The following is a 12916-nucleotide window of genomic DNA, read 5'->3' on the forward strand; positions in this document are numbered from 1 at the left end:
GCCCTTGAATTCCCCCCGCTTTACTCCCCCATCTTGCACATACCTGGGACTGCAAGTAAAGACAGATGTCCTGGTGTCCCTGGTGGTGCCCAGACAATGCTCAGTCCCTGTTTTGATGGATACACGGTGCCCTCTGGGTCCGTGGGACTGGTGCTTCCAGAGGACCAGCAGGGGCTGGGCCCTGCCTGGGTGTGCAGTCAGTCAGGATCACAGCTGGAGCACCCTGGAGCTCCTCTGCAGAGGTAAAGCCCAGCACAGCCCAGGGGCAGGGGATGGCCCTGGCCCATGGCCAGGACTCCCACAGGAAGCTCAGGGTCACCTGGAGATGTCTCTGTGGCTGTGTGGTGACAGTGATGGCCCAGCTGGAGCCCAGGGTCTCTGCTCAGCTGGCTGATCAGCAAGAGCCACTGGTGCAGCTGCATGCACAAACATTCCCCAGATGGAGTTTCTAAGTGGAAAGTGATGATGTCACTAGGGAATTCAGACATAAGAGTATCAAATGTGGGTAAGACTTACACACATGAACGTGTGGGAAGGGGAAATTATCATAGAAATCCTGCTATTTTGGATCACTATTCCTGGGCATCCCAGTGATGGATTTGTCAAACTGGAAGTAGGGAATTCCATCCCAGCTTTCTAGATGGGTTCTTTACCACCCCCTAACACAGGACAATTCTATGTTACAGGACCCCTCACAAGTTCTCTGTAACATACACAAAATAATTTCATCACTTTAAAAAAGATTGGCTCCATGGTGAATATTTCTTGGAATTTCACCCCATATTCTTAGACAGCATTACAAAATACTCCAAATATAATAATTCCACAGAAATACTACTAAATTTACCAAAGAAATATATTTAATTCAGAAGAATACATTCTACTTAATTCTCTTATATGCAGCAAATATGAGATTCAGATTGAATGTATTTAATTCTTTAATTTCCTTTCATTTTCCTTTCTTTTCTTTTCAGCAATCTCAATCTTATGGTTAATTTTCAACAGCTGACTGCCTAATGTCTGTGTTGCCACGACCTACTATTATGAAATCAGTGTATGGAAATTAATGTTAGTCATTAATATGGAAAAGAGTGATTTTAAGCAACAGAACATTGTTGTGTTATCTTACACCAGAGTTGAGAAGAATACGTAGGTAATTGCTTCTAAACAGTAACACTTCAGTCATTTAGATAGTGACTTGGAAACAGACAAAAACCCTAAGGAATCTTATCACAACTTTTCTTTGTTTTTCTTTGGTAAAGAAATTATTCCCATTAAAGTTGGCAAGTTGTGATACTTTACTGTTTTCTCTGGTAAAGCTCTATTAAAATAGAGGAGAATGGAAAGAAACTCTTGGCATGAAACTGGGTAAATTAAAGTTAAATTGCATAAATCTATATTAATAAGAACAGGACACAAAGAAGGATGGGGAAATTACATTGTATTCAATCCTAGGCTGCCTTCACAAAGCAAAGTTGCATCTGTGTTTTTCAGTATTCTTGCAAAAATAACCCTCCTCAAATATTTTATTCTGTTAGACATTAATGCTAGGAGCAACTTCTAAATGGATGTTTCATTGGCAGCCTAACTTCCTGTGTCTTGGCAATATGTAGACAGGGCTTAGAAAACCATTATTTTTGAACAGGGATTTTCAGGCTTTAAGTCTGATAATGTTTTGATTCAATTCTCTTCATCTTTTTATTTCTAGGTGCATTTCAGCTGGACAGATTTTATTAATAAATACAATTTTTATATTAAGTTACAGATGGGGTTTTAAAACAGCTAAATGCCTGGAACAGCAATAGCAAGAAAACCTTGTTTCTGTGTATAAGGAATCAGGTAGTGGTGATTCAGGACCTGAATGGTGCCCATGTTTCTCCAAGCACCTGAATCATCCAAGGTGGGAGTCAGCTGGCTGGAATGCTGGCGTTTACTTAGAATCACATTTTAAAGTCAAGTGACACACCTTCAAAAGCCCCCACAGGGATTAACTAACATATAGAGATCCAAGCTGTAAAATAGAGCTCAGCTGAATTACACAGGAAAAATACAACAGCCTGACTGAAATGAGTTGTACTGGGCTTTCTGGTGAGATACTTTTCTTAGTGCCTGTTTTCTGGCAAAGGAACACAGCAGAACAGGAGAAGATGGAGTATGGGCAGAGCACCACTGTTCTCTGACAGCTGATGAGATAAATTTATTTAATCCTGAGGCTGGAGAAGAACCTCTCCAATAATCAACTTATCACGGTCAACATATTTTGCATCTTCTCATTGTTCCACACAGCAAATACTTTTCTATTCAAACACAATAGGATGTAAAAGGAAAAACATTTCAGCTGGATCAAAGGCCTGTGATGAAAACACCTTCTAAAGCATTTGGGGCACACCAGCACTGCAGAACCTTTTGTCAGGGTTTGTTTGCCCAGGAGGAAATGTGGGTGGGAATCTCCACTACAGTGATTCTATTATCTGTACTCCTCAAGCCAGATAATTTATAAGAAACTTGGAATATTTCACATGGATTCATGTTGTGCCATCTAGACACAGTCTTCAGCAACTCCAAACTTGAGATTTAAAGAGCCTATATGCTTCTTGTCAATTTTTTTTTTCAGAAATTCTTTTCACAATGTTCACTAGTAATATAGACTGAATTGTCTGAAGGAACGTTTAATAAATTTTCAATTTGAAATTCTGAGTTAATATATGAGAGGCTTTCAGTTTGCATGGAAAATTATGCTTCTCTCCAAGTGAATAAGGGAAGCTGAACTAAATGTACTCATCAGATTTTTAAGTGATACTTTCTCATTACTAACAAAGAAGTAAGACAATCTGTGCACTTTTTGGAGTTTCCCTATATTTTTGAAGTTTCCTTCCACTTGACCAACTTGCATACTTGGAATGAGACCAAATGTGATACTGAGGGTGAAACACCAAAATACACAGGGTGCTTTCTTGGAATAGATCATGATTGACACAAACACACAAAATTTGTGCTTTTCATTGATACTATGATCCCAGTCCCTTTGATGCTGGACTGCTCGAAAGAGACTCTTCAGGGGGTTTATCTCATAACTCCTTAGACTATTGCAAACCTACCCACCTCTGAGCTCCCTTCCAGAAAATTGTATAAAACGTGAGCTTGCACATTAAATTACGCTGGGAATGCTATTAACAGAAGCATTTGGGCTGCACCCATGCTGAAAAGAGCTGACAGCCTGACTAAACAGAGAAACCAGTCTGTAATCTGTAAATTCATCTACAGCATCTGGCCAGGATTAAAAAGACCACAAAATTTGAATGAGAGGATATTTTTCTGCATAGATAGGATGAAGGTCTTCAGATGACTCTTGAATGGGTGGAATATGGAAAAACTCTGCTGTTAAACAAAGACACCAGCAGTTCCACACTAAAAAGTTTCACCAAAGAAACCTTTTAGTTGCATATATGTTACATGCATGTATTTTATATATACATTTCTGGGGTATATATTTAGATTTTCATTGGACTAAGTGCCATATATAGAAACATCAAGATATATGACAGTCTAACAGTCCAGTGTTTTCAAAGTCCCCAGTCTGAAAGAAATCTAGTAAGACATCTAAATACCTCAGAAAATCTGGTTTCTAAACACTCAAAAATAAGTGTCAAAACTAGTAGAAACTCATTAAAAATTCATACTGCTGCACCATTCAGCCATCCACCAAAACAGCAGAAACATTTCTTAATTCAAATACAAGGAAGGGTATTGCAAATTTAACATCACACTGTTACCACTTTCTCACATATCCTTATCAGATGCATATTTACACAGATCTTCCTGAAATTTAAAAGGGTAGCACAAACATTTCTTATTAAGAGCAAATTTGTGGTACAAAATTATTTCCTTACTTTTGGGAGGGAAGCTCTCGATCCTGAGCTTTGTGTGGTCATTGTCAAAACAGTAGTGATACCCAGTGCAACTCTGGCTGGAGCAGCATCCATGTTGATCCAGAAAGAAACCCAGGATAAAATGACAATCAGCAGGCTAGGAATGTACATCTGGATTAAATAGTATCCCATCTGACGCTCCAAATGAAACTTGACTTCAATGCATGTAAACTTTCCTAGAACATGAAATTACTTTCATAAATGCTTTTTGCACATTTTTATCTTGTTTGCTGAACATAAGTTAGATGTGTGGCCTGTTTCCTAACCTAACACTATAAGCAGATCCTGATACACAAACACTAGTCAGCCACTTGTTGCATACTAGCCTGGGGGAAGCATGGGACCACTGAAGTATACTGTGCCCAGTTCTTCATATTAACTGAGAAAATTAATATTAGCACAATTGTTTCACCACCAGAAAATGCAATGTAATGTTTCTTTTCTCAGCATTCAATGAGCTTTTACTTTAGTAAAATATCATGTCAAGTATTAAAAGGGGACAGCATTTTGGTCTTTTAGAGGCATGAGATTAAGCAATTGTGTTTGAACGGACAAATTGTAACCTAGTGCTCCTACAGTCCTAGGGTAGATCACACTCCCCATTTTGCCAATGTCATTTGGCTCTGTCTGTGGATTATGTCTCACAGCAGAAACAACTCAAAGTCTACTTTGAATTTTGCTAAAAGTCTGACTCCAGGAAACCTGAACCAATCTCTCGTGGGAGGTGAGAGATTCTTCAAACAAGCGATAGCTGGGGCACAGCAGTCCTGGGGGACAGAGGTTTTGGCTTGCAGCAGGAGATGCAGAGTCCTGAGCTGCAACAGCTCATCAGCTACTAATGCAAGCACTCTGTACTGCTCTCAGAATTACTCTGGGTTAGGTACTCACTCCAGGCAGACTACAGGAAAGCCTCTCATTCCTAAAGTGTCATGCTAATGGTTTCAAACCCTTTTGTGTTGGTTGGAAAATGAATGAAAAGGCATTTTCCCTCGTTCACCTTTCAGGGGAAATTTGACTGTTTGCTCCTTTTTGTGATGTCACTATATTTTCCTGGTGGTCTACAATGCTGAATGGGGGGTGCAAGAGTCAGCACAAAGGGGAGTGCAGAGGCTGTTTGACAAAGGAGTGGAGACTGAATAATATCCTCTGACAGCCCAGAAGTTCATAGTGAGTGAGCTGTGACATGAAAAGCAGATGCTGAGACCTGGGCAGAGGCTGTTCCTGGCCAGTCTGCCCATACAGAAGGGGACTGGGAAGGGCTGTGGTGGCCACCTGTGGCAGCAGCGGCATGAGCAGCACCATCTGTCACAGGCTCTCCAGACTTCTGTGGCACAGCCTGGACAGTGATCTTAGGAGAAGGCTGACTAATAAGTTTTATCCACATTTTAATTTAACACTAAACTTGAAGGAGCAAACAACAGAGCAGACAGTAGTGGGTGTGCCAATCACAAAGTTTTCCTTCCTTGGTACTTTGGGCTCCAAAATGAGAGGCTGCATTTACAAAAATTAAAGCAAACAATCTTCATAAGAAATAAATGTGACATTATTTTTGGCAGAGACAGAACATCTCTCATTGCATTATTTTATAGACTGGAACAAATGTATTTGTTGCAACCAGATCAGCTCTTATGTTGAAATGATGAAAAAGCTATTTTAGATGAGAGGGATTATATTTAATCCCAGAAAGCACCCAGAAAACTGTTCTCAAAATGCTGTCCCCATAAATAAACTCCAAGCAGCTAAATCAAAATTTTAACAGTTTCCTCTTCTCTGTAAAGCTAAAACTAGAAAACACAGCATTATAGATTCCTAAACAGCAAATGAAAGAACAAAACTTAAGAGTATTAAACAAACAATTTCCCATCCCAAACAAACATTCCACATCCATACACTATTCAGATCAGCAATGAAAACATTGTCTCTTCACATGCTACATCTCATAAATTAGACTACACATAAAAGCTGGTGAAAATTTAATATTTTTCCTCATTGGAAATATGATATGCTGGAGAAATAAACTAGGTTCAGAAAAATCAGTACTTTAAAAGTGATTATTCAATATTTAATAAAAGAGTAAGTTTTTCAAAATTTTTCATTTTCAGAATATCAAAATAATTAGATATTTGATCAGTTTTTTAATATTTTAAATACTTTAATGATCTTAAGGGTATTAGAATACTTTAATGAAATTATAGTGAACTTTGAAATTTAATCTTTCAAAATAATAACAGAGAGAAAATTTCTTTCTATTCAGATTTAAAAATAAGTGTGACTCAATCAGATTTTAATTTCAATTTATTTTTAAATTTAATTTCAATTTTTTTTTCATTTTACCCATATTTTTCCGTTACAAACTGGCAATAGATACCATTAGAACAACTGATAAAAAAATAGAATAATGCTCACCAGTGTTGTAATGTTTTGTGCAATAACCAAGTTCTTTATCTTCTTTTAAAATAAACTGTGGCAAGGTCAAACCCTCTGCAACTTGCACAGGTCCATCACTTAGCCACTCAAATATCAGATCATTCATGGTGTAGCCAACTGTAATAAAGGAATCAGAGTTTATTAGATGGCAACTGACCAGAAAAGAGCAAATGTTCTTATGTCTGAGAAGCATGTCTTTTATTGCAACATGTGTTATCTCAGTTACATTTTCAAACTGTTCAATAAACAGCACAATTCCTCCTAGTTTTCGGTTGCTATAACTGCATCATTACTCTATTAAAAGCAAGAAGTAAACACTGTTATATTCTGAAGTACTGCCCTGGTTTGTCACCAAAACATAACTTTGCTGGCCTAAACAAGTCTAAGATTCTCTGGGCAGAAAGGCAAGTGGCACCCTACAGCTCATAGCCATACAGATAAATCCTTTCTCCCCTAAATAAAACAAACAAACAAACAAACAAACAAACAAAGAATAAATACAAAAACAAAATCAGGGGAGACTGGTGCTTACTGAATACTGGGAACAATCACTGGCACCTTCCAGAGCCTGAGCCACTCCTGGACCCCTGGCTTTGCCTGGTTGTTACCGGGGCAGGTGGAGGCAGTGCAGTGGTGTGTGCTGGCAGTGACACAGCATGGAGGGTGTGTGCTGGTTCCCCAGTCCTTGCCTTGCCTGGGTTTAGCACACCAGCTTAGGTATCACTAATAGGAGCTCTGCTTCGTTGGGTATTTCACTTCCATTTCCCAAAAGTGAGCCTAACTCTATCGGACACAGCAAATTCCTGGCTGTGTAATAATTCTTCTCACTTTCCTGAGATTTAGTAATTTCTCCCACTCAGGGTGGAGAATACAAGCAGAAATGCTGTATTTACCCCTGGAAGTGATGCAACTCTGATGGGTAATGTGATGTGACCCAGGAGGGAGAAAGATAAGGGAGCAGGAACAGCACAGAAACAGGCAACCCTCACATTATGGTGATAAACATAATTCCCTTACAAAACAGGAATACTGAGTCTCACCACACAAATGTGATGATGTAAATACAATCTAATCACTGAATGTTAGGGTAAAAACTTGTTATTTGATACATAAAGCAATTGGTCACTCACAGCTCTCGAGCTGCATTGTACATGTCTGTACATCCATAGGAAAATTCTTCAAGTCCATGGGACAGGACAAGGTTAAAGTAAGCCTAAAATTAGAAGGGAAAAAAATATGTTAGGCATCTACAGGTTTCTTCTAAAGCCCATACTTAGAGTTCAAAGAATCAAGACCAAATCTTAACACCTCAAAGGCTGGGCTCATCTCCCCTTTGAGCTGTGGAGACAAAATGTGTGAGCAAAGCAGGCACTCGCAGCCTGCCCTGGCTGAGCAGAGCAGAGGCAGAGAAGACAACACCAGGTTAGTAAGATATGCTCTCCACTAATGCACCAGTGAATGTTTTGTCCACAATACTGAACCAAATAATCCAAAAGCTGAAACGCCTGGTCATGGGACACATGGTTTTAAGTTTTATCTTGGAAAAGCAAAACAAAAAAGAGGAAACAACAACCATGGTATTTTTTTAACAGAGTGCTTCTGTTCTGTTGGAATGAGTTCCATTTCCAAGCCTTCATTCTTACTGCTCAGCCACTAAAAGAAGGAAAAAAACATTATTCAGTTAAAAAAAAAATCACATTGCATTAAAGGAGTACGGATAGAAGAAAGTAAGCCTAAAGGAACATAATCATACAAAATATATTTCTCTTTTAATTTTTCAGTTGTTATTGTCCCAGATAAAGCATTACTTTACTTAAATGGGAATACTTTTAATGTTTCTTTCTTTCTTCCTTTTTTTTTTAGTTGATTTAACCTTTTAACATTTGATTGAAATCTATTTCAAGACTGTCTCTTCAGGTTATTTTTTCGGGTTTTTTTGTGTGAGAAGAAACAATTTTTAGCTAACGAAGATATTGAGATGGCCTAATTACAAACAACTAGCTTTGATAAACAGTACAAATATTAGGATTTTGTTTTAAATAATATTTTTAAGTACAATTTTATTTCTGATTACATTCCGCACAAAAAAACCCCACTCTGAAACAAAGAATGCAAAAAAAAGCCCCTCTGTGCCCATTTATTATGAAGGGCAGTAACAAGTCTGATTTGAAGGGACAGAAACTTTGACACATTATAATGACAATAATTTTTTCGTTATGTCAGTGGACCCACAGGTCACCTATTTAGAAGTATAACCTTGAAACAATGTTGTCCCACAAATGTATGTGATCAGAGAAATACTTGACTAAATTCTGTCTCCAAAGATGATTTTGTGGTTCTTACCACATACAACTGATTCAAGGTCTTTCAGTCTATTTCTTCACCATGTGAAGTTTTGGAGACCACCTGGCTGGGGCTTCTAGCCATAAAATCACTGTGACAAAAAGATGATATTTAGGTAACTGAAATCAAAATTGTGTCACCCAGATCTAAGATCACATTCAACATCACTGCTGTTGCCTACATGTGGGCTGCCTAGAAAAAGTTACACTATTTTCATCTTGACACAGTCTTCAGCAAACAAGTTGATAGTATCAGGAAATTAGAGATCACATGTAGTGGCAGTGAGATGAAGTCCCCAGTCTCAACATCTCCACAGGAAATCAACTCACATTTAACCTTTGGGGATCAAATAGCAGAAATATTAAAAAAATAAAATTTTCATCTAGAGAAAAAAGTTTATCTAGTAGGTGTGTAAGTGTCATTGAAAATCTGTCCTTTCCTGATTTAAATATTTTAAGTCCTTGCAGATGTTAACTAGTCTCATTTTCGCTAGGTAATTTCCTGCATTAAAGATTGAGCTAATTAAGTTGCTAATCCCCAGCATTAACAAAACAGTGCCTCTGTCTCTTTCCTGAAGCATTGCTATATCAAACTCCCTTATTTTCAGTCATCTTCTAAATATGGCTTAGATGTTTTAAGCTCTTTTCAAACATGCCTTTATGCAAATGCAGCCTTTGTAAATATGTAATTTGTTTGCATTCATTGAAGTAGGCATGGGCTATTCACCCCTTGGATTTTACTGACTGTGAGGTGTGGACTGCACACTGACTGGGTTTCCTTTCTTCTTCAGCCCTTTCTACTCCCCAAAAATTCAAGTAATTTGGGAGTTTGACTACACACATGGTCAGGAAGGCCCCTTGTTATTTTAATATCAAATTTATGAGAAAGCAAATACACCCAGTTGCAGCTTTGAAGATTCACAAGGAAAAAATAATCTATCTCCACTGATATAAGGCAGATATATCTTTTTTTTTCCCCCTTGAGGTGAGGTGAGAAAATTATGTAGGCTCATTTTGTAGGTCCACACAAAGCCTAATGTCCTACTTTCTCTTCCTAATTGTTGTCTTTCACAAAGACTTAATTATTCTCTTCTCACCCTGAAAAATGAAAAATAATTTCTATTTCTGTGTTGATGAGAGCAGCTCAAGGCATTGTATTTATAGTTAGTTATAGTTTTACCTCTACCTGTTGTTTACCTCAGCACAGTAGCCATTCAAAATCAAGATCTTTGCCTGTGGTCCCTTTTAGCAGCAGTAATGCAAGTGTTGAAACAAGTGGTTAGAGCCCTGTATCACCCACAGATCCACTGATTTTCAACAAGATTACTACATATTAAATGTTCAGCAGCTGGAATTTAAAATAGATCCACTGAAGTCCATGGTTTTGGGTCAATTTATACCAGTTGACTCCTTTTCAGTAAAACTATGAGCCTGCAAATGTTTCCAAACCTCGGTGCCATGTCACTACTTATATATAGCTACACTAAAAAGGACATGGGGTCATAACTGGAAAGTGTTAGGTAGATACAGCTACCCACATTGCTGATAATAACAGTGTCATTGACAGAAAATATTTCAGCAAAATGAATGTCTCACACTTGGCAAATTTAAGAAGGGCCCCTGGAGGTTTGGAGCAAAGAGCAAATTTAATGGGGAATTACACTGATGAATACTTTAATCGTTAATAAAACAGAACAAACTGCCACAGAACAATTATTTTATTTTCCAGGCATCCCGCCACCAAGGCGTTTGAGATGCATAAACAACAGATTGGTGGTGGAGAACCATAAAACACTGATGGGAAGTGCTTTATGAACCATCTGTAAAACTGAAGTGAGAAGAATTTGACCAGGACTTGATTTTGCCTTCCATTACCTGAGCACCCTCCACCCCACGGCAACCAGACCCAGGTGGCACAGCTGGCTCACGGAAAGCTCTGGGGCTGGGCACATTTTATTTTCCAGCTGAGCAGAGAGGGCTCATGAGGGAGCAGGAGAGAGTCACGTCTCCAGTGCCTCAGCACACCAGGCAACGTGCCAGGGACAGCAAGCTGCCTCAGAGAGGAGGAAAAGCTGCTCTCTTCTTTCCCTCCCTGCTCCCTCACTCAACCCGCAGCCAAGGAAGAATCAAATGCTGGAATAATGCAAATAAGAGTATGAACAGAACAAAATATGGAATCAGAGCCAGAAAACAAAGAATGAACAATTAGCTGCCACTGTGACAAAAATAATAAATAAATAAATAAATAAATAAATAAATAAATAAAATAAAGTGACTGAGCAGCACTGTGGCACAGACAGGGCTGTAATCCAAGTACTCCAGGGCAGCATTCTCTGCATTATGTTTTGGACCCTCTTCCTGACACTTAAATGCCTTCAAATAACAGCAGGCATTGCTGGGATTTCTTCACTCATCATTTCATTCAAGCTCCCCTTTTTCATCCCTTGGTTTCACTATAAAGTGCTGAGATATCACTAAGACTTGGATTGTGGGCCTGTCTCTCTTCCCAGCCCCACTCAAAATCTTTAAATTTCTGGTCACCCCAGGAACCCACTCATAGCATCACTCAGAGGTCTGCCTTCCCCAGTTTCTGCAAGCAGGAAGACAAGGTCCTCTAGGCTGTGGCCACTGCCACAGAAGTCAAAATAAGGCATCTAATGGGAAAAAATAAATAGTCTGACTATTTAATCAGAAACCTTCATGCTGGTTATCTTTCACACCTGACCATGTTTTGCAATGTCAGTGCTTTCTCCTGGTGTGAGCGGCCATGGCCCCAGGTGGGCCAGCAGCAGCACTCAGCACAGGCACTGCCACCCTGGACGCAGCTGCTGCATTGCCATCCTCCTGCCAGGAAAAGGCACCAGAGGGGTGGCACACACCTGCAGCCAAGGGGACTCAGAGGTATTTATGTGCAGGGCAACCAAGCCCTGGGCTCAGTGCTGGGGCTGAGATACCAGGTTTTCTGCCTTTATCCTTTTCTTTCTCCAGCCCAGGGACATTTTCCCCACATTCTCTTATGCTTGCCCATCTACCCCACATCTCTCTCAGAGACACCTACATGACAAAGAGCCCAGACATTTTCCTTTGCCTCCTGGTCTGTCCTCACACCCTTTCCCCCTCCTTCTCCTGTATACCAATCCTGTCAAATGCCACTCCCACCTGCTTTCAGAGTATTGAGTTGTGAGGCCAGTCTGCCTTCAACAACTAACCCCCAAAGCAGCACCATCAGTAGAGGGTAAGGATCTTGAATTTAAAAAAAAATTTAAAATAAAAAATCAATAGAAATAAAATGTTTGTAAATAGATTATTCTCAAGATGCTTTCCAATCTCATTCTTTCACTTGAGGGTTTTGAATGCTGGGGCTCCTGACCATCACACCGCTTCTCTGATAATCTCACAATACAACAAAAACACTTCAAGGTACTTTACAGACAGACTGCTTGTGAATGGTCTGCAACACAAATCTGAAGTTATGAACTGCTAGTATGTTGTTGAACACTTAGAGAATTGTGTTTACACATTACATAATCCAGGATTTTTTAAAAAATAAATATAGGAGAATATATAATTTTAACTGAGATTTGACGTGTTGCCTTGTCTGCAGCAACCACTGTATTCTAACCACTCCTTTACAAGCAGCTGTCATTCCTTAGCCTGATGTCTTGCAAGACACCCAAAACTTCCCTTCATCTCAGTGACATCTTATCCCAGAGGAGGACACTGGTTCCACAAGAGAAGGGCCCTGGGGATCATAATATGTGGTATATCATGACAGGGGACTTTTCATTAGTTATTCTGCAAGAAAGGTTGGTGTGAGTGGGCTACAGAACAGCAGCCTCTTCACAGAGTTTTTGTAATGATAAATAACTGGGATCAGTCCTCTTATGTATAGAAATACTGTTGGGAATTTAAAAAGTCCTGTAGATAAGAGTATAAATCCCCTCTGCCTGCAAAAAAACCCCCAAGATTATCTCCTCACTAGCATGAAAAGCAATAAATGCCTCACCATGAGTAGGCATCACATTAAAAATAACATTTTGTTTCTATTCTTATCCCTTCATTCTTTCACACTACGCCCATCTGCACCTCAGCTGCTGGGACAAGAGATTTCACATCTAGGATTTTATGCTGCAAATACCAGAACATAAATAGCACATGCATGATCACTTGTAGCATTGGCTACGTGCCATTTTTATCACAAAACTAATACCTGTGCAA

At 39.2% G+C, this 12916-nt stretch overlaps 1 protein-coding gene and 1 long non-coding RNA gene across 8 annotated transcripts in view; one reads left to right on the forward strand and one right to left on the reverse strand.

Moving 5' to 3' along the window:
- Window positions 1–12916, reverse strand: part of GLRA2 (glycine receptor alpha 2) — a 121496-nt gene that overhangs the window by 69191 nt on the left and 39389 nt on the right. For 6 of the 7 annotated variants that reach the window (XM_064407641.1, XM_064407645.1, XM_064407640.1 and 3 more), the window contains exons 5-7: window positions 7487–7569; window positions 6336–6473; window positions 3891–4105 (exon numbers count right to left, since the gene is read on the reverse strand). In XM_064407641.1, the coding sequence (XP_064263711.1) occupies window positions 3891–4105; window positions 6336–6473; window positions 7487–7569 (436 nt within the window). The remainder of the gene's footprint in view (window positions 1–3890; window positions 4106–6335; window positions 6474–7486; window positions 7570–12916) is intronic. The other variant, XM_064407644.1, reaches the window with a different exon arrangement.
- LOC135293465 (uncharacterized) lies at window positions 398–2054 on the forward strand. Its single transcript, XR_010355584.1, has 3 exons — window positions 398–505; window positions 975–1153; window positions 1760–2054. It is a non-coding gene; the product is annotated as an uncharacterized LOC135293465 (long non-coding RNA).

Source organism: Passer domesticus, chromosome 2, assembly GCF_036417665.1.
Source record: "Passer domesticus isolate bPasDom1 chromosome 2, bPasDom1.hap1, whole genome shotgun sequence".
Taxonomy (NCBI): domain Eukaryota; kingdom Metazoa; phylum Chordata; class Aves; order Passeriformes; family Passeridae; genus Passer; species Passer domesticus.